The sequence below is a fragment of the Cibotium barometz genome, chromosome 53, assembly GCF_041138505.1.
Source record: "Cibotium barometz isolate CiBa-2024 chromosome 53, ASM4113850v1, whole genome shotgun sequence".
Taxonomy (NCBI): Eukaryota; Viridiplantae; Streptophyta; class Polypodiopsida; order Cyatheales; family Cibotiaceae; genus Cibotium; species Cibotium barometz.
The window spans coordinates 4,333,694-4,355,422 of NC_141098.1; the positions used below are offsets into that span (position 1 = coordinate 4,333,694).

The 21,729-nt window shown below is 43.8% G+C and overlaps 1 protein-coding gene across 3 annotated transcripts in view; it reads left to right on the top strand.

Annotated features, from left to right (window-relative positions):
• Positions 1 to 486: 486 nt before the first annotated feature.
• The window catches only part of LOC147608204 (pre-mRNA-processing protein 40A-like), a 92,567-nt gene continuing 71,324 nt past the window's right edge, over positions 487 to 21,729 (top strand). For all 3 annotated transcript variants that reach the window (XR_015264450.1, XR_015264451.1, XM_086789085.1), the window contains exons 1-19: positions 487 to 717; positions 1,182 to 1,255; positions 1,513 to 1,827; positions 1,918 to 2,121; positions 2,239 to 2,318; positions 2,452 to 2,521; positions 14,156 to 14,208; positions 14,321 to 14,378; positions 14,465 to 14,736; positions 18,138 to 18,222; positions 18,580 to 18,684; positions 18,872 to 18,940; positions 19,178 to 19,255; positions 19,465 to 19,551; positions 19,664 to 19,698; positions 20,072 to 20,177; positions 20,290 to 20,370; positions 20,510 to 20,602; positions 20,696 to 20,749. Coding sequence is in view for 1 of the 3 variants with exons in the window: in XM_086789085.1 (XP_086645211.1) it covers positions 642 to 717; positions 1,182 to 1,255; positions 1,513 to 1,827; positions 1,918 to 2,121; positions 2,239 to 2,318; positions 2,452 to 2,521; positions 14,156 to 14,208; positions 14,321 to 14,378; positions 14,465 to 14,736; positions 18,138 to 18,222; positions 18,580 to 18,684; positions 18,872 to 18,940; positions 19,178 to 19,255; positions 19,465 to 19,551; positions 19,664 to 19,698; positions 20,072 to 20,177; positions 20,290 to 20,370; positions 20,510 to 20,602; positions 20,696 to 20,749 (1,995 nt within the window). In the remaining 2 variants the exon portion in view is untranslated. The remainder of the gene's footprint in view (positions 718 to 1,181; positions 1,256 to 1,512; positions 1,828 to 1,917; positions 2,122 to 2,238; positions 2,319 to 2,451; positions 2,522 to 14,155; positions 14,209 to 14,320; positions 14,379 to 14,464; positions 14,737 to 18,137; positions 18,223 to 18,579; positions 18,685 to 18,871; positions 18,941 to 19,177; positions 19,256 to 19,464; positions 19,552 to 19,663; positions 19,699 to 20,071; positions 20,178 to 20,289; positions 20,371 to 20,509; positions 20,603 to 20,695; positions 20,750 to 21,729) is intronic.

The window sequence follows — 21,729 nt, forward strand, 5'->3', positions numbered from 1 at the left end:
AAGGTGATATTTGAAGATAAACATTTTACCACACAAACAAATGCTTCTGAGGTGATATTTGAAGATAATGACAAGTGTTGCTATGCAATAGTAGAAGTTGAATGCAATAGATTATAGGGTACAACAACTAGTTATTGGACACTCACGAGTGGCTGAACATTGCTCCCTTTGATTTAAGCTCTCGAATGGTTTAATGATTCACTTATTATGCGCTAATCGTACGAGCAAGTTCACATTGCTCACAATTACCCCTCTTTTAGTATCCCTAATTTGCTCCATTTGGTATTTTTTTTTTTCGAGGAGACGCACTTGGTCTCATGCCTTGAGGTGTAGTCATGATCATCAGGAACATGTTATTGGAACTCATAGGCAATAAGTTATTTTTTCATTATTCAAAAAATAAAAGAATTCTGTTGTATCTTACCTTGGTACGTACTCATCGAATCCGATTAAGGATTAATATATCAATGGTTAAGATTCCTAATTGAAACTAAGAGCAGACATCAATTGAATTGATGTGGTTTAAGTATTACTAAAACTTACACAGCAGCCTATTCTTCTTCTTGAGCTTCACGAACGAGTGGGAGGAGCCGTGGATCGTACAAAGCAAGCTACTTTGTGTTGTTTTTAGGGTTTCGGCTATGGCGGGCATGCCCCCGCCTGCAGACTCTGGTGCAGGCCGCGGTCGCGGAATGACTCTTCCGTCCTGGATGACAGGTGACGCGTTTTCGATCACTGTGTGCGCGCGCACGCGTGCTTGTGTTCTGTATTTTGTTTTTTAAAATAGATTTCTAAGTTTTTTCTTTCCTTCTGTATATGTATGTGTGTGCGCGTGTGCATCCATGGCCTTGCGATTAAGTTGTTATCGGAAAATTTTAGAAAACCCTAGCTGCGTTGAATGCCTCAAATCTGACCTGCGATTTTTTTGGCCTCAAGTTGAAGAGTATCAAAAAGCAAAGATTTTGCAAACATTGGTCCTGTCTGCATGTGAAATAATGTGGGAACAGCGCCTCATGCCCATTGTCAGTAGTCTCGTTTGGTTTTCCATCACAACATAATAGCTTTCTGCATGTCAAGTGTGATTAATTTGTATACAGCAACCAGCAACTTGCCTTGTGCTCCTAATCAGGAGTTGGTACTTTGTTTGTTTCCTAATCATGAGTGTATTCTGTGATGGTCAGGACCAAACACGCATGGCTCTCCCTCAGTGTCTGGCCCTGCGCCCACTAACAGTGCTCCATCCACTGGATCAGTGGTACATACACTCTCACACAATGTTTTGCAAGCTCTTTTTTTTTTTTGGTTGGGGGGGGGTGTTATGGGTGCTCCTTAAGGAATGGTTTGCCAAGTCATCTTCAAGTATGAGTCTGTCTGGCTACACTGACGCTTCATGTGGTTGTTAGCCTCCACGCTTATCTGGTGTGGGTGCCTAAATGCAAGTACCTGGTTTGGTTTGTGACATTCAGCATGGCTAATCACTCATTTCCGTTTTGTTTTTGTGGTAACTTTTAGTCAATGCAGTTCAGACCATCCCTAACTGGACAGCCGGGACAGCAGTATCTTCATCCGGGTACTCAACAGTTTCGGTCAGGAGTAGGACCGCCTCCAAGCATGGGACCTACTATGGGCACACAATATTCACAATTGCCACAGCGGCCAAATCAACCTTTACAATCGGCTGCAACATCAAATTATAATCAGCAGCAGAGAGCTGTTGCAGGTGGACCATTGCCACCCTCTCAACCCTCACAATCCATGGGAATGCTGCCTCCAAGTGGGGTTGGAGTCACACCTCCAGCTGTGATGGGAGTCACGCCTGCTTTTCAGGTAAGGGTTTTTATTGCATGACATTTTTGCAGTGTAGCTCAATTCTACAGTGGAGGCAGCTCGTTGATGTCTTTAACTGGTCTCATGTAGTTTGCTTCATCTGCACCCTATTCCCAACCAAATTTTGGGGTTGCTTCTGCACCGTTTCAAGCATCAGCACCAACCCAACAGGTCCAAGTCTTGCAGTCCAATGCACAGCCATGGCCTGGAATGTCTAGCCAGACAAATGCGCCAGGCCCTCCTCCAATGTCTCAAACGGGTCAGCAAAACCATCTCACATTGAACTCGGCATCGGTAAGAAATGCTTTAGTGGGGATCTGCACGTGACATGTGTACCTTGCTATGCAGTTTGCTTAGATTTTTAAACCTGTGACTGTACCTGACCAGACTTCTATTATGATGGTTTATCAGGGTTCTGTAACCACTGTGGCTCGTTCACCCCCTCCAAGTTCTTCAGATTGGCAGGAACATTCGGCCCCTGATGGGAGGAGGTATGCTTGATGCATGTAAAATCTACACATATTGGGTGTGCTTATGACTTTAAATGACACCTGCTCCACTTTATCATGTGTGGTTAGATGGAAGTGATTGTTCATAGGCTGTACTTATTTGGTCTCAATGCAGGTATTACTACAACAAAAAATCAAAAGTTTCGAGTTGGGAAAAACCTCTGGAGTTAATGACACCGGTTGAGGTGAGATGTTAGATGTCCTAGTGTTCTCTTTGGAAGATATCATTTGTTTCTACGTTGTTTGCAAAGGCGATGTTTGTGGAATGCATGCTGTTGTTATGTATGACACAAGCATCGTTAGCTTGTGGAATGCACTGTCAGCCACAAGGAAGATTCTCAAGCTCTTACACCTCTGACTTGTGTTCAATCTTTACACAGAGGAGAGGAGAGGTTTATAGTCTTCTCAAGGAGAGTAAGTGTATTAATTGTTTGTCTTAAACTTCCATCTTTCATGAGAGGAGTAGGAGTAGGAGTTTCAAGTTGATTGTTGAAACTACCATCCTACATGTGGTATGGAGGAGACGTTCCTGTAGCCCTGCTGACTAGGTGACGGAGGAGGTTGCGAGGAGCTAGCTAAGCCGGTTGTTGAAAGGGCCGGAAGCTTCTTGTGTAGGGGCTCCAGTCTCTCTCTCTCTCTCTCTCTCTCTCTCTCTCTCTCTCTTCCCCCATGGAGTGCGCTTAATTTTCCTGCCATGGACTGAGCGCTGGTTCTTCCCACAATCATGAGAGAAAAGTTACGTATGACAAATTATGCTCTCGGACGCCATGGCAGACTCTCATCACAGAGGCATGACATTCTTTCAGCCATCAGGTTTGTACCGACCGAGGAGGGTATCATCGTTGTTGCGAGCCTCGCTCTTATACAGTGCCATGCGCTTATACTAGAGGCATTGGCAGCAATTGTTTTTCTTTCTTTCTTTTCTTTCCATTGCTTGGTATTTCCATGGCAGTATTATATCACCTTTTGGTCTTATAGATCCTTTGGGTCTTTCACAGACGTTAGTATTACTTTCTTTCTTTCTAACACTTTGTGGACTACTTGAGGGGGTCTCCTGTTCTTATGCCACATCCAGCAGTCAGTTCACCAGCTCGCCACCTCCTATGGGAGCTGATCACACCTTCCTCACTTTCACCATTTTCTTGAACATCCTTTCCATCCATCCGGTCTCCACTTTCATCCCCTTTCATGGCATGGCGTGTGGGCAGATCATGGCATGAGCAATGCAGAGAGCCTTCCAGTCGGGAAAAGCATGCGTTCTTAGCCAAACACGAAGAAGAGTTCTACCGACTCTTTTGAGTTGAGAACAACCCAGAGGCATGGCGCATTCTTGATGAAAAGAAACCACCCACTCTCATCACGGACCCACTTGTATGGGAGAATTATGTGCGACATCTTTATGATGCGTCAAACCAGCCCACACCGCAACCACACATGCTGCGACCCATCTCTCCTGAAGTATTGCCACGTGGCAAAGAGGTAGCCATGAGCAACAAGCGCACATGTCAGTCGGCCATTAGAAAAGGTACTTTTGGATGGAAGCTGTGATGTGTGCAGCCTATGTTCTTAACAACTGTCTGACAAAGGCTTTGCATTACATTACTCCTTACGAAGCTTGGCATGATAGGTAGCGATTAGTGGCTCATGCGTGTATTTGGATGCTTGGCTTATGCTCTTGTGCTTGAGCAGCATCGCATAAAGCTTGATGATAAGGTAGTGAAATGCATTTTTGTGGGATACCGTCTCTACCATCCCGCCTCATAGCGGACTATGTGCATGGTACATATTTACTTGGTGTTGGGCATTTGGACACTCAGCCTATGGCTGGAAATCGGCCCATAACAGCCGAAAATCAGTAGTCAGAGTCCAAACATGCCTGACGTTGAGCCCATTATGATGAGACTTTTGCACCCACGTCTCGTATGACCACCATTCGGTCGATCATCGCATTGGCAGCATATCATGGATGACATGTACATAAGTTGGACATCAAAACTGCTTTCTTGAATGGTAACTCGCACGAGGAGGTATTATGTATCTCAGCCTCGTGGTTTTGTTTAAAAGGGATAGGAAGCAAAGTATGCAGGATGAAGAAAGCCTTATATGGCCTTTGTTGATAGGTAGTAGTGTGTGAACACCGTAGGATAGCTGAGGCACTTTTTAGTTTCCTTAGGAGGGGTTTTTTCCCGTGCACAGGAACACACCCTAAGCCGTTAGTGTGTTATACCTTATCATGCCATTGTACTTTCATTTTTGGTACAACCAATATTATTGTGTTACGTGCTTTCTCTCTCACAAGTTGACACGAATGTGTACTTGCTTGTGTGTGTGTGTGTGTGTGTGTGTGTGTGTGTGAGCCCTCTCTACCCAACATTTGGTATTAGAGCTGAGGCTGTCGAAGAACTCATTTTGTTCAAGATCTTCCTTCTCTTTGGGAAGCCCCACTAAAAGGGATCTACAAAGCTTTGCTAGGCCCCCGCTAAGGGAGCCTAAGCTCCATGTAGGAGCTTGCCCTAGTTAGGGCAGCTGTCGCCCAACAACAACTGCCGCCTCTGCCCGTAGCTCCCACTTTTCGCCTACAGGAGAAGACTCGCCTTGCTCTCAATTAGAGAAGCCCCAAATCAATTTTTTGATTTGGGCAACTCCGCCTCCGCTGCCCCCTCCACCCTAGCAGCCCCCATCAGTCGACTCGGCTACCAATTCTACCTGTCAGTGCCACCGTTGCAGAGCCCATTTTCAAAAGTAAAATTTTTGATTGTTTTTGCATGGGTGTATTCCTTGTTGTTTCCCAAGTCTACCAAGCCAAAGAAATCCATAATTGGAGCCCAAAAACCTTTCTACAAATTTTCAGCTTTTCTGAAAACAAAGCTGAATCGAGTCTTGGGTTGAATCCGGCATTCCTTGTGCTCTCTTTTCGTGCAGTCGGCATCGACATACGACATTCCGACACCCATCATTGGGGTCCTTTTTGGTTATCAAGCCTCTATTTTGATAACTTTTCTATCCCTACACTTTGTCATTTCAATACACTTGTAGGTACTTGTCACATCAATGGGTCATTCGGCATCTTAGAATGCTGCCTTTTAGTGGACATTGAGTGTCTACAGTGCATTGTGCAGTGACATTTGCTTGGGGAAAATTGTTAGCTTGTTTTGAGTCATGGCTAATAATGATGTATTCGGGATGCTCTCTGTCGAGGACAAGCTTGATAGGACTACCTACCTGTTGTGGGCCTATATAATGAGGCATCTATTGGTAGCCAAAGGGCTTTGGGGTATTGTCATAGGCGATGATTCTCATTGAACGACTGCCACACAGTAGCTTGCTCTTGGAGCATCTACTGGAGAGGCTGCAGTCGCTTCATTGATATAGGCACATGCACTTCCTACTACAGATCAGAGACAATGGGACTGTAAAGATGCAAAAGTGCATGCCCTCATTGCTCTTTCCGTGAAGAGGAGTATCATATTGCACATTTGTTCATTAGTGCTAAGTTAGTGTGGATTGCAACACTATATTAGGTGCGCAATGAGGCTCGTGTAGCCTACCTGAAAAAGCAGCTACCCTGCATCTCACGAAGGTTAAAGACCTTCAAGAAGAGCTTGCAAACATTGATGAGCTTATTCTTGACAGTTCTCTTGTCAATACCATCCTCAATGCATTGCGTGACACCTAGCAGGGATTTGCTAGTACACTTTGGTTTCTCATGAAAGGCAATGCAAATGCCTTTTCTTTTGATGAGCACTAAGTGTCTTTGCTTCTGCAAGAGGAGAAATCCCGAACGAACAGATCGGAAATGAGGGCTGGTGATGAGGCTTTCGACGCTTTAGTCAAAGGTAAAGGCAAGGCATTCAGTGCCAGTGGCTACAAAGCTAAAGGTGGAACAGCTGACTCTTTCGGCAAGGATGTAGACAAGGGTGACAGTGAGAAGCCCAAGAAGAATAGTAAATGTAATTATTGTCAGAAGCCAGGGCAAGGATGTAGACAAGGATGACAGTGAGAAGCCCAAGAAGAAGGGTAGAAGGAGAAGAAAGACTGGCATGTATGTGGCCGATGCATTGGCATTCCAAGTACAATGCAGCTATAATCCCTCTTTATATGATGTATGCATGGCAACTATAGATGCTGATGTATGGTGCTTTGATAGTGGTGCTAGCAAGCACATCACATCACGTCACCTCCTCTCCTCCTTGGAGGATGCGCCAAAGGAGGGCACAGTTACACGTGCAAACAACTCCAGTTATGTTGTCAAAGGAGTTGTGCTCATTGCTTCAACTGGTGGGACAATAACTCTCGTGTATTGTATGTACCAGGTATCAAGATGAACCTCCTGTCTGTTTCGGCCATTGTTGGGCCCGGCCTAGTGGTCTGTTTTATGGATGATAGATGCACTGTACATGGCATGATATGGTCTTTGCGTTGGTGACACTAGATGCACCTGTCAAACATGTTTGTGAGGGTTGCATTTTAAGCAAAATGCATCTGGCACCATTTCCGAAGGTTGGTTTAGTGAGGGCCGCTTAAAAATTGCAGCTCATACATAGTGATGTATGTGGTCTGATGAGGACACTATCCATTGGAGGTCATCTCTACTTCGTTACGTTCATTGATGACATTCAGGTGGGTCTATGCGAGTTGGAGTAGATGGACTCTATTTCTTTTGAGGGTATTATCTTCTTGGAGCTACAGGCTTCTAGGGATTCCTGTGACACTGTGGTTATATTTGGGTTTGGCACCGATATTTGGAGCAGCACGATGCAACCTTCATGGTTGATTTCTTCTAGAAGAACAGTGTACCTGGAAGGTTGTTCTGTTACTTTTGTAGCCGAGTTGCTGTGGAGAATGCTTGTGGAGCTTTCTCGGTACCTATTGTTGCTACTTTCTTTTGTCTTTGACAAAGGACGACTTCTTTGGCTTCTCGGAGTTATGTTTAGCATTTGGTGCTGAGAGGGGGTGTTAGCACATTCATCCCTAGTTTTTGCCCATTTTTGGTGTCCTTTTGGTCCCATTTGTATGGCCCTTGATTGTGGGCTAGCCACCCCTTTTTTCCATATTTTTCTGGGATTTTTCCCAGTCCTTTTGGTATTTTACTAGTCGGCCAGCTCCTCTGCTTCAGTCGGCCAGCTTATTGAGCTCCAGTCGGCCAGCCCTCCTCACCTATAAATAGGTGGGGCTGGCCTCTTATCATTCATTCAGTCTTGTACATATTTTGCTCCCTCACTTATGAGACTTGTAGTGTCTCTTGCTTGGGACTGTTTTGCTTTAGTATATTCAGCATAGTTTTCTCCATCTCTCTCTCTCTCTCTCTCTCTCTTGCACTCTCTGTTCAGCACATTCTAGTGCCACTCTGCTTCCGCTCTGTGCACTCTTTCACTTACCAGATGTCATACCAAGGCTTTGCAGAACATCATTCCTTATGAAGCTTGGCATGGTAGGAAGCCATTCGTGGCTCACATGCGTGTATTTGGATGCTTGGCTTATGCTCGTGCGCGAGCAGTGACGCACGAAGCTTCATGATAAGGTAGTGAAATGCATTTTTGTTACCTATAGTTCAGAGAGCAAAGGGTACTGTCTCTACCATCGTGCCTCACAACGGAGTATGGTTAGCAGAGATGTGGTTTTTGTGGAGAAATCTTTTCAGCCCTTGCTTGAGAGCAAAAAACAGCCACATGTAGGCTCACATGATCGCTTTGATACTCTTCTTCCTTTGTATGGTACATCCTTGCGTGCTATTGGGCATTTGGACACTCATTCTATGACTGGAAATCAGTCCATACTTGCTGAAATTCAGGCAAGGGAGTCTGAACATGGCTGTTCCATAAGGTTTGCAACAGCCAACGAGCTGTCCTTTCTTCTGTCACTGCATAATCAACATCTGCCGACCAATGGACTCAACATCAGGCATGTCTGACTGCAGGGAAAATGCGTGCTAGTTCTCACCATGCATCTGGGCACTTTGTTGATCGTGCTGTCATGAGCACGTTGTGCAATGACGAGGAGCGTGTTTCTTTTGAAGAATCGTAGGAAGGTGATCATTGGATGCATGCTATGCAAATTGAGTATGACACAATACTCAAGAAGGACACATGGTATGTGGCAGATTTGTCTCATGGCAAAAAAGCCATTGGTACGAAGTGGGTTTACAAGTTGAGGAGAAAAGCAGATGGTAGCATAGACCACTACAAGACAAGGCTTGCTGCCAAAGGTTATCCTCAGCAAAAGGGCATCGATTATGATGAGACTTTTGTACCCACGTCTTGTATGACCACCATTCAGTCCATCATTGCATTGGCAGCACAGCATGGATGGCATGTGCATCAGTTGGACATGCTTGAATTATTTATGCAACACAAGGCCAAACTTTCAGTTTGTGGTCTCTCGGCTGAGGAGGTTTATGCATAGCCCAGGCTCCAAGCAGTGGTGGCAGGCTGTCAAGCGGGTAATCCGCTACCTACAGAGTACTCAGCACCTCGGATTGTTCATTCACAGCTGCATGCTTTTACAGATTTGGAGTGGGCTGGATGTTACAACATGCGAGTGTCCACTGGTGTCTTTTGCTTTCGTCTTGGTGATTCATGTATATTATGGCTCAGTAAGAAGTAGCCTACAGTGGTCACTTCCAGCTGTGAAGCTGATACAGGGTAGCTTTTATAGCTACAATTGAGTGTGTCTTGCTTAGAGGCCTTCTTATGGTTGATTTGGGTATTGGATAGTCGTCCTCCACTACCATTTTCACTAACAGTTATTCATGCTCGCACTAAGCACGTTGAGGTGCATTATCATTATGTTGGGGAGAGACTCTCTGTAAGGGAGATCAACTTGGTTTATGTGCCTACACATGACAACATGGCAGATTTATTCACAAAGGCTCTTCCTCCTAAAAAGTTCGAAGGTTTCCGAAAAGCCTTGGACTTGTTGCCTTTCGGGGATCAATCAAATATCCTTATACATGTTCACATCATCACTCCAGGGGGGTTTGTTGACATCTATGTCATATGGGGACATGTCGAGGTACTTTTTACTCTCTTGAGGTGTTCGGTGAGGTAAAGGAGTAGCTAATTTGTTATCCTGCAATGTTTGCACTAGCCATTTTGGGCTGATTTGCAACACCTTTTTGAGCATTCATTTGCTTCACATATGGCTGCTCTGCATTGTACAAAGGTAGGAGCGTATTGAAGATGTCTTGTGAGCATACATTTTGCTATTTTTTATATAAAAGCATGGGCTGAACGGAGTTCACAACAAAGACAACATCTCTACTCACCTAAATCCTCTTTGTGGTGTATCGCACAAAAATACATTTTACTGTCTTATCATCCAGCTTGCTTACGCACAAGAGCGTAAGCAAGACAACCAAAAACATGCAAATGAGCCATAGAGAGCTTTCTGCCATTTCAACCTTCATAAGGGATAATTGTTTGCAAGGCCTTGGTGGGGCATCTGTTTAGCACATAAGTGGCACACATAATTGCCTCCAACCAAAAAACATGAGACAAATCCTGGCCTTTAACCATGCAATGTGCCATTCCCATGAGAGATTTGTTCTTCCTTTCAGCCACATCATTTTGCTGAGGTTATAAGGTACTGTGCATTGATGTTTTATGCCTCTTTCAGTCATACATACATGAAACTCCTTTGATATATTCTTCCCCTCTCGATCTTTACAAAGCGTGTCAACTTTACATTCAGACACATTTTCAGCCATAGAAACAAAGCATCTAAAGCATGTAAAAACCTCTGACTTTGCCTTCAACTGATATATCCGTGTGCTTGGAGGGGCAGTCATCAATAAAAGTCACAAAGTAGAGATATCCCCTGATTGATGGTGTTCTCATGGGACCACATACATCACTATGTATAAGCTGTAATTTTTGGACAGCCTTAACTGATCCATCTATCGGGAATGATGCCCGTTGCATCTTGTCCAAAATGCACCCCACATACATGTTTGACGAGGGTCTCAAGCTTTGGCAACTCTGACACATCATCTCTTGCCGTTTAAGGCTCAACAAACTACCAAAATTCAAGTGATCAAATCAGGCATGCCATAGCTCTGCGTAACTCATAGCACGTGTGGTAGTAATGGAACAAGCATTATGTGCCAATCTCTCATACCTGTGCAACTTGTAAAGCCCATGGCTTAGAGTACTAGATACCACAGTGATGTCTCCATCACTCTGGTCATGAACTCTATACCTGTCTCGTGGGCACTAGGGCAGGAGGAGTCGGCTTATTCTAAGCTGGCCGACTGGATAGTTCTGGTCGTGGATTGCTGTCGGCTGTCTCCGAGCTGGCCGACCATCTGCCAGGGGCCATATAAAATGGCCCCTTGCACACACACTCCACCATTGTATATTTTCGAGATTTATTGGTGTATATAGCAGAGTTACACTAGCTTCTCTCTCTCTTTCATCTGTGTATTGCTCTCTACAGCAGTTGTCTTCATTTTCGTTGTGCATTCTGACAGTCCCACCATTTGCAGGAGTGAGAACAACCTTACCAACTCCTTTGACTGGATACGAGAAGTTGTTTGCACATGTGATTGTTCTTCCTTGAGGACTAGACTCACGTGAGGAAAATAAATCACGTTGAGAAGTAATGTGCTTGCTAGCACCACTATCAAAGTACTAGACATGCTGATTTGTCACTGACATGTATATGCCATGGACAGAAGGATCATAACTGCAGTGTACAATGAATGCCCAATCATCTTATGCATAGTTCATTGACTCCTCCTTTTTAGCACTTGGTGCTGATGCACCACAGCCATGTCTGACTCTTTCTTCTTCTCCTTCTCTAGCCTTTTCTTGCATTCATTGATATAATGGCCTGGCTTCTGAGAGTAGCTACATTTGTCTTTCTTCTTAGGCTTTATCACTTCTCTTCTCGGCATTGGTGCTTGTAAAATTGTATAAAATACATGAATAAATCAGCGAGAGAAGTTATATGGTCTGTGGCATCCTCTAGGATCCTTTGTAGGTCACCTAGCGCTTCACTCATAGGCCACTTCCTTGGTCCCTTATCCATCGTATCGGAAGCTCACCATTTAAATCGAACCGAGGCTGGTAAAGACCTCGGTCGACCTTGCTACGTGAGACGTTCTCCATTGACTCTCCGACAGTTGTTGCAACTTTATTACTTAGGTTTCCATGACCTCATTCACAAGACGCGGTCAAAATGCTTCCCCAGTATTCTTGACATAAAACAGTCATTTAAAAACAGGTCATAAATACAGTTTCTAAAACGAACTCTCGTCTTTCCACATTGTTTCACATCAATCTACATTTCTTAATCCATGTCCAATCATATGTATTCCCATTGTCCTTCATCCATTCTCATCCAATCACATCATATTCCATCTCATCACATCCACATTTATCCTTATCACATCTCATCCATTCGCATCTACCCATGTCCACATCTCAAAAGACTGGGCTGATTCTGCCTTTGGCTTATAGTTTCATGAGAAAAGGCTTTGCCTTTACCTTTTTGACTAGCAACAAATGACTGATCTCCCACACACATACTAGTTTGGTTTTGTCGAGATTGCTTTTCTTGCAAGAGAACTCCAATCAACTTATCAATAGTAAGGACATTGGGGTTACCCTTCATCATGAGCTGAAGTGTAGATGCAAAACCGTGGTAAGAATCCAATAGTTCTGTGAGAGAACAATAGATACGAAAGAATTGTTCGGATACGCCTCATTAATACATATGCCAATTTCTCCTTGAGATCTTTAATCCTTGTGAGGAACTCATCCATTAAATCTCTCTCAGCTTGCTGCACGTGTGTAGAGCGGCACACCTCCTTATAGTTTGTATTTGCAGACCTTGCGATGCACTAATGAACTTATTTGATGATAGCTTAATTGTAGATCAATCTTGGTGGAATACTTAGCACCTTGAAGATGATCTACCAAGGCATCCATCCTCATCAAAGGATACCTGTTCTTGACAGTGAGTTTATTCATGCCTTTGTAATCCACACAAAAGTGCATGCTACCATCTTTCTTTTTGTGACAGAAGAACAAGAGCGTCCCATGGAGACTTACTAGACTAAACAAAACCTTTATTGAGATAATATTGCAGTTGCCAAGCAATCTCGTCTTCCTCCTCTTGTATAAACCGATAAAGTTTTTGGGGGCTGGGATTACTACTAGGCAATAGCTCAATTGCATGATCAACGCCTCTCTCAGGTGTTCCTTGTATTTCATGATGAGATTTTCATGGACATTTTTGTATCACTCTAGCGAGATAATTTTGATTTGTTCTATGTATTTTCTATTCCATGATGAGATATGCCATGGCCCATGGACACTATTGTATCTCTTTGGTCTCATAGGCCCATTGGGTATTTAGTAGACGCTTAATCTCCCCCCTTCTTTCACACCCCTCCTACCCCGGCATGCATGCTACATTTTAAATGTATATAGCTTTCTCATTTTTGCTTTTATTAATCTCTCTCCCCACCCATACTTGCGCTCTGTAGCGAGAGAGCTCAATCCTTTCTACAAGCCGGACGCCCCGGACCTAGAGCATCAGGAACTTCCACCCTGGGAGGTTCTCCGTCGACATGACATGCTCCCTCTCTCTCTTGCAAAGGTTTGAGCAGATCACAAAGAAGGCAAGTGGGCAGTCTCCATTGTGAGGGTAGAGCCCTCATCGAGGATTTCGGCAAAACCAAACCAAAACCCAAAATAGATCGAGGCTTTTAAGGTGTATGTACTTCATGCTTGGCAGCATAGCTCTCTTAGCTGAGTAGTAGGTTTTTCTTTTTTGAAAATGTTCTCTCTTGCTGGATGAGAAATTTTGGCTTAAGACCTCCATGATGGTCTTCACGTTATTTATTTATCTCATAGGCCATCTTGGCCTTTCGTAGACGTTAATATTTTCTTTCTTAACACACACACACACACACACCCACCCCCCAAAAAAAAAAGAAAAAGAAGAAGAAAAAAAAGCCCACACCCTTGCTCTTGAAATCCTGTCTTTTTGCTTTTACTTCTTGCTTTTTGATTGTACTTCTTAGCAAGCATTGGGTTCACCCAAGAGTTCGGACTCTTCTTAAACCCAGTGAGCAACTTATGCTTGGATGCTGATAAGAACATGAGTATTGCTTGGCTCACTATGGAGAACCCTTTTTTCTGAGGGTGCTTTTTTTTCCCTTTCCATGTTAGCCTATTCATAGCATACTTGTACCACTGCATGGTCTGATCAGACTTTGGGCCTTAAATAAAGTATATTTCAATGTGTTGGTTGCTGTAGACATGCAGGCTGGCAGGCGAGTGAAGACAGTGTTGTTGGATGTCAACACAAAATCTCTTTGCTTTTTGGAATCTTCTGAAGGATTGCCAACATTTCTGGTTTATCCATATCCATATTCGTTTTAGTTGGATGGGTGCCAGCTGACTACTTTCTAAGTATTGGAGCCTCTGTAAGAACGATTTCTAGTCACATTAAGATGAATATTTTTCAAGTGAACAAGGACATTATATTAGGAGCTGATTGGTCCTGTTCTTAAGTGCTAGTTCGTGATAGCCCTTCTTCCTTGGTAAAGATAGAAGCCACTCTGGCTCATGTATGTGGATATGAATACTAAAGTGCATTCTACATTTGGGCACTGACAAGGAACGCAGGGGTGTCATATGATGCAGTTTACGTATTGATAATGGTCTGGGAATTTTCATCTTTGGGTTTAAATGTATGCTTATTTGATTGGAACTTACATAGTTTGAATTAAAATTATAGTGGAGTTTATGTTGCCATATCTGTTACTCTGCTTATGCTCTTATATATCGGACTTGATGTCTGTCTTGCAGCGTGCTGATGCTTCGACAGTTTGGAAAGAGTTTACAACTGCAGATGGAAGAAAGTATGGATACAGCATAGAAGGCTTTGTCATTTAGGGAATCCTTGATTCCATGTCAAACTTAATCATTCAACTTGAGATTTAAAACTTACGTAGGAATTTGGTTTATCCCTAGGTATTATTACAACAAATTGAACAAACAGTCCAAATGGACAATGCCGGAGGAGATGAAGGTTTGTTTTAGTGTAATCAGTAGTTTACCTTGGTTGCAAGTTGTTTTTTGTTTGTTGGGCCAGTAACTCTCTGCTTGTACTTTCAGTTAGCCCGAGAGAAAGCGGAAAATGCAGCCAGTCCTCCATCAACACAAGCCACAGAAGCTGTGCATGCAGTTGGGATGTCATCTGCTGCATCTCCTTCACCGTCGTTGATGGCAGCTTCAAGCCCTGCTTCAGTTAGTACTGCTACAACATCACTTGTATTGCCCCCTGCAGTCTCTAAGCCAAATGCTGAGACCAGCATCGTAGTGGAGATTGCTTCACCAGCTGTAACAACTACTCCAACTGCTGTATCAACTGATGCTACTACCACCATGTATGAACATAAGCTGTTTCTTATTGAAAAGTTTGTTTTCGTTATTTTAAGGTGGCAACCGGTTCTTGGCTATTAAGGTCTCTTATGTGACTCACCGAGAGGTCTTACTGAGGTTACAGACAGAGCATCATGATCAGCAGGATACCACCCAGTCATTCATCATTGACTTCTTTGGATCCCACCTGGTTGTTGTGATAGATTCTCAGCACAGCTGACATATGAGGGGATTGAGAGACCACGGATGGGACACCTGGGCCCTGCCAGGAGAGTGTCCCCCTGGCTCAAGACCCACTACCGCCTGGCACATGTGGAGTTATCTGGGATCGCGCAAACCCTAATTCAGTTGAAACCCTAATCTACCAAAACCTTTATTTTTGTCGGGAGTGCTATGAAGTTTTTTTTGATCATTACTTTGACCTAAAGCTGGAAGGTGATTGTAAATGACAACCGATTCTTGGCTAAGAGTTTCTTGTGTTCGCTAAGTCTACTCTACATCCATGTTCTTGTCTATTAAGGTCTATTATGTGACTCACTGAGAGGTCTTACTGAGGTTACAGGCAGAGCATCATGATCAGCAGGATACCACCCAGTCATTCATCATTGACTTCTTTGGATCCCACCTGGTTGTTGTGATAGATTCTCAGCACAGCTGACATATGAGGGGATTGAGAGACCACGGATGGGACACTTGGGCCAGTCGAGTTGCATGATTGCTCCCTAAAGTTGGTCGACTTCCTCTACTACTTCTTTTGGCCGGCTGTACTGAAATACAGCAAATCGCAGCCATACTTCATGGGTTTCCTTGAGATGGAACAGATATAGGTTGTGCCAAACTTCAACACAGCTTCATGGGATGCAAAACGATTGGCCTAAGTGCTGTTTTGGGCCTGTTTGGAGCTGCTGAATTGCACAATCGTGTGAACAGCCGTGAAACTAAGGAAGAGTTGGTGATTGCTAAGCCCAGGTTGGTGACCGAGGGCTTGGTTTCATTTGATAGCAATTGGTGATTGCTTTGGCCGTGGTTGGTGACCAAGGGTTTGGTTTCATGGGACAGCAGTTGGTGACTGCTTTGGCCTTGGTTGGTGACCGAGGATTTGTTTTCTCTATTGGGCAGTTGGTGATTGCCTTGCTCTGGTTGGTGACCGAGATGTAGGAAGGCTCTTTACTAGAAATCACCCGGAGATTACTATGCACATACACTAAGTCCTCAGCCTTCTTCGGCCCTAGCCGGTTGCGGTTGATAGAGTGAATGAATCCATACGTAGACCATACCTTGGAAACATTCCCTCACATTTCCAAGGTGGGAAACGTGCACACCAACCAAGAGACGGGGTCCCCGCCTCCAACTCACATTTCTTGCAACCAAGGAACATGGTTCCTAAAAGCTGGAACATGAAAAAGCGGTCAAAAAGCAAGAAAAAGCAAAAAGTCAAACTATGCTGACCGAGAGCTGAGGGCACCATTGGAAAGAGGACATCGAATTAGATCAAAAAGCTGAAAGCCGTTTTTCCAAAAAGCAGCTCCAAGGCCAAAAAGCAAGGCCTTGAAGCTACAAAAGCACAAATCAAGAACTTTGGCTATTTTTTTGACTATTATTAAAATATTTAAAAGAGAGAAGCAAAAAGCAAAAGCAGAAAGACAAAGCAAAAGCAAGGCATGGCAAAAACTAGGGACCCCTTCAAGTATATGAGAAGCTTGTATCCTCTTGAAGACATAGAGGAAGAACTCGTGGAGAACCACCTTGGGGAGAGCAAGAACATCATCATCATCACCTTTGTCATCTTCCTCTCCGTCCATCTCCATCATCTCCACTGAGCGCTACCCCTACAGCCGTGCGCCCCCGCCTTTGGGAAGTTACCACCCCTGCTGCACCACCACGAGCCGCCACCTTGTGCTGCCTAGTCCCGTCGGTTGCGCCTCTCTGTATTCACTGCCAGCGCTGCCTGTATTCGTTGCTAGCGCTGCTTGAAGTGGTCGCCGGTCTCTAGCACCTAGATCAGCTGCAGCTCTGCCGGGCGTTGCCAGCTGCCTCCTGTGCAGCACTTGCTGCGCCGCCTTGAGCCGCTTGCTCCGCCGGCCGCCCTGCAGCGCTTGTTTCGCCGCCGCCTTGCAGCGCCTGCACCGCTAGCTCCTCTAAGTGCCGCCCTGAGTAATAGCTGTCCAGTAGCTGCCGCGGCCACTGGTACTATGATCGCCGCTGCCTGAGACAAAGTCGCTGCCATTTGGGCCACATTCAACACCATGTTGTTTGCTTTTTTGAGATTCTTGTCCGGATTGGGTGTAGAGACTCTTATGGGTATTTGAGAGCATCCGATTTGATTCAGACATTGGATATTGGTACTAGCCCAGTGTAAGACTCTCATGGGTCTTCCTAGTGGTGAGCTCAGGCATCAAAGATCTTGTGCCTCGAGGTCGACTCCAACACCGGCCTCGTCATCGACATATTTGTGTGAAATTGTATTCATTTGTCGTAGTGATCCTGGCTTGGAAAAGCCCGTGGATCGCTCCTGAAATAAATTCTTGAAAAGGGGGCAGGGCTTGTTCCCTGCTCAGTGTCGTGTACCCTTTTTAACCCCTCTACCTTTCTCTCTCTCTCTCTCTCTCTCTCTGCTTTCTCTCTCTATCTATACCTCTTGGACACATGGTTGAATTTGTCACCGCACGCTCGGTTGGGCTTACTGAGTCACTCCGCTAGGGTTGCATCTACGAGCTTATATAGGTTCTCTTTTGTTTTGGGGGGGGGGGGTGGAGAATCTTTTGGATCAGGAGCATGGAGGGCCACCTAGATCTGATGGGCCTTGTACGTTTGGTGCGCTGTAGCTGGAGTGCTCCATCCTTTTTGACTCCTAGGAGTCGTGGTGGCTCTGGTATCTCTTGTATGAGCTGCATGTCTCATTGGGTGAGGTCCTTGGAATCTTTGGTGCCGTGTGGTTGGCGCCTGCTGCCTCTCTCTTGTAACACGTGAGAGAACCTGGTGATGGGTGGCTGTGAAGAATCTAGCACCTGAACCCTGGACTCTCTGACAAGTAGGCCTCTTTGTCTGCGTAGTTCCATCTGGTAGAGACCTAGGCAGTGCTGGTCGGAAGAGAGAATCGCCTGCTATACTGAATCCATTCTACGTAAGAACATAGTGAGATGAAATTGTGGGATCGAATATGCCTATACAACATCTGTTAGACCAATTATTCTATGTAAGAACATAGTTAGATGAGTCTGTGGGATTAAATATGCATATACAACATTTGGCTGTCAAGTAAACAGTACAAGACAATTACATCTTGAGTAGGGAGGAGGATGTTTCTCTATCAAGCATTGAAACCACCTGGATGAGAATGGATCATCGAAGGAACTAATAGCAATGCTTATACTCCTGTGACTTTGAATTTTTGTATGTCATTCAGGGCCAATTCGGAAATCAAGATAGATTTAGACAAGGACCCATTGAAGAAAGAAGTAGCAGAAGAAGCATCATCCCAAGACATTGAGGTACATAGTTTACTCTGTTCCTTTATATCCTAGTGAGCTATGTGTTTAAGTTGTCATGCTTTTGATTGTGCTTAAACTAAGCTTTAGTGTATGAGGCTTGATGCTGAGTAGCTGTTGAAATTCTTCCACTTGCTCTTTCTTGGAACCGGATACTTTATCCAAAGTTTTTTTTTTCAAATACTTTTATTTGCTTGTTAGATGCATGAATTTTATATCTTTTCCAAATTGATCTTTAAAAGTTTACATTCTTATGCAGCCGTTCTGTTTATGCAGGTATTTGTTAGTGGTTTTATTTTTTACATGTAAATTTGATTTTGACTGTTTCAACTAAACTATTTTCAATTTGTCCTTTTTAAGGAGGCAAAAAAAACAATGCCATCCACAGGAAATATCAATGTGACTGTTATCGAGGACAAATCTGTTCCTACTGCTGAAGAGCCACCTATTTATGCAAATAAAACGGTACACATCATTTAAGCTGTGATTTGACTTGCTAGCCTTTTTTGTACATGGAGCCTACAACATCTTGTCTTTGCAGCAGCTCTCTCTTCTGTTCTTGTTTCAGGGGCTAAAGAGGAGAAGGTGTTTGGTTCAGGAGGCAAAAAATTATATGTAGGCTTCTAAAAATGTGTGCGCACTCTTTTTTCAGGAGGCAAAAAATGCTTTCAAAGAGATCCTTGAAGCTGTGCATGTGGAATCAGATTGGACTTGGGAGCAGGTCAGTTTGCTTTGTTCATAGCCTAGCTTTATATAGATATATGATTATTCTGTTCGGTGTGTGAAGACAAATGAAGGCTCATTATGCTTTTATTTTGCAAAATTTGAGTTCCAACTTCTAGCCAAATTCTTAGAGCCAGAATCTTAGTAGGGGTGTTCAAGCGGAGCACCTTGATATCAGTTATGGTCTATTGTTACTGAACAGTCTAGTTTTCATGGCATTGTGCTTTTATTTCAGGCAATGCGTGTCATAATCAATGATAAACGGTATGGGGCTCTCAAAACCTTGGGAGAGCGGAAACAGGCTTTTAACGAGGCAAGTCTGAGAGCGTATTTTGTTTGTTAGAGGCTGTAGTTATTTGTGGCTTTATGTCTTTTTTGATCCTTGCACATTCTTTGATCCTTGCACATGCAAGGTTGCCTTTGCTTTTACTCATAGGTTGTTGCTAGTAGATGTAGCTATTGGCTTGATGCATTCTAAGGTTTTAGTGTCACAAGTCAGCTACTATGAAACATTGTCTGCAGTACTTGGCTCAAAGGAAGAAGCAGGAAGCTGAAGAGAAACGTCTTAAACAGAAAAAAGCAAGAGAAGAGTTTGTAACTATGCTACAGGTATGGCTAGTAAACATGTGCCATTTTGAATTGTGCCGTCTTTCAGTTGCATTCTTTTGTGGTCAAGTCATGATTCCCTTTTCTGTATTCTGAAGCACGTAATTTTTTGCAGGAGTCAAAAGAGCTAACTTCGACAATGAGATGGAGGTTCTTTCTGTTGCTTTTCTCCCTCTTTCTATTCCCCTCTGATTAAATGCCATTTAGAAACTTCTGTTAAGTAAAAAGATGCATTCCCTTAGAGCCATTGGTTTGTCAGAAATGCCAGTGCAATCAAGAAGTCGTCTATGGGTGGTCCCCTGCAGGTGCTCCTTTCTGTTGAGGTTTCTTGGTTGATGCCCAGGTGTTGATGATGACTGTCAGGAAAACCTCCCATAGATCAAAACAATGCATCCAAGCATTTCTATCAATGGTCCACGAGCACTAGGGTGTCTAGCCATTTGTTTTCAGAGTGGAAACAAAGTCCACAGAATAGTTGTGTTAATTCTGGTGCTCAATCGGATGCATTGTTCAACTCATGCAGCAAAGCTGCAACATTGTTTGTGGAAGACCAAAGGTATCATGCTGTTGACAAGGATCGTGAGCGGCTGGAGCTTTATGAGGATTATCTCCATGATCTAGAGAAGAAAGTATGTTGCTATACATCATTCTGTTCATTAATTTTGTGAATGCAGGGACGGCCCATACCTGGTCCATATCATAAAATCCATTGCATGGGACACTCAAATTCTTTTATTTCAGGAAAAGGAGAAGGCTCGTGAGGACAGGAAGATAAACCTCAGCGAGTACAAAGAGTTTTTGGAGTCTTGTGACTTTATTAAGGTATGTTAGTACACAGCAGTTCTTTTGAGTCTCAGTCAAGGCATGTGTGAAATCTCATGTTCTTGTGCAGTTATGTGACAATCTTGTTGGTAAGTTTGATTTGGCATTTTACTTGGTGTATCCATGCCTCCTGTTTCAGGTGAGTACCCAGTGGAGGAAAGTGGTAGATAAGCTTGAAGATGATGAAAGATGTTCTCGCCTTGAGAAAATCGATCGGTTAGAAGTTTTTCAGGTGATTTGCACATTTTGGAATACTTGATGTACTTTTCGTGCATCCTCAATGCTGGAACCATTTACCACGCCTCTTTTGTTGTGGATTGCCCAGGATCACATTCGGCATTTGGAGAAGCTAGAAGATGAAGAGAAGAGAGTTCAAAAGGTTTTAAACCTTATCAAATTACTATTCTTTATTCCATGACGAAGTATATGCAAGAAGAAAAGGACATGCATACTGTTTTTGCCTTTCTTCTTGGGCCTCATGACTAAGAGTAGGGATGCCATAGTATATGGTATATGTTATGTTATGCGAGGGCTGGGGGGCTGCTTATATATGGCTCTATGCTGCTGGTGGGTCAGATGGACAGCTGTCGGCAGCCAGTTAATTTATGCTCACGACTGCTGAAAATTAGCATTAAATGCTAGTTTCTCTTTGTCGCTTTGCACATGTGCTGTCCTGCATGCATGCTATGCTAGCCTGACTTATATACCTTGGCTGTTCTCCAAGTGCGTTAAGTGACACACTTTGATGCCAAAGGCTTGGAAAGACCTACGTAGCTCGTGCCTGACATGTTTCTAGATTGGGGGTCACAATGTACAACAAATATTTCTAAAAATGGTGCTACTTCAATACAAGTATAGCACTGATGGCGAACCAGTGTGTCGCACTGTACCGCAGTGCATGGGTGCATGTGACATCACTTTCCACACACACTCCCAAAAGTGAGATAGAGTGTGTTACTTTGCACAAGGAAAAAACCTCCTAGTGAGGAAAAAGTGAACTGGCTAGTCCTAGATAGTTTACACACAACTGCCCATGACATAGATGTCTACAGACCCCCTGGAGTGATGATGTGAAGGATATGGCAAACCCCCTTGAAGTGATGATATGAACATGTACTGGGATATGGCCGATCAATCCACAAAAGGCAATAAGCTTAAAGCTTTGCGGAAAGCTTCAAGCTTTTCACGAGCAAATAGCCTTCATGAATAAATCTCCCACATTGTCATGTGTAGATAAACCAAGCTAATCTCTCTTGCATAGAGCCTCTCCTTGACATAATGATGATGCACCTTAATGTGCTTTCGTGCGAGCATGAAATAATGGGTTTCTCACAACCATAGTGGTTGAGTACTTTAGGT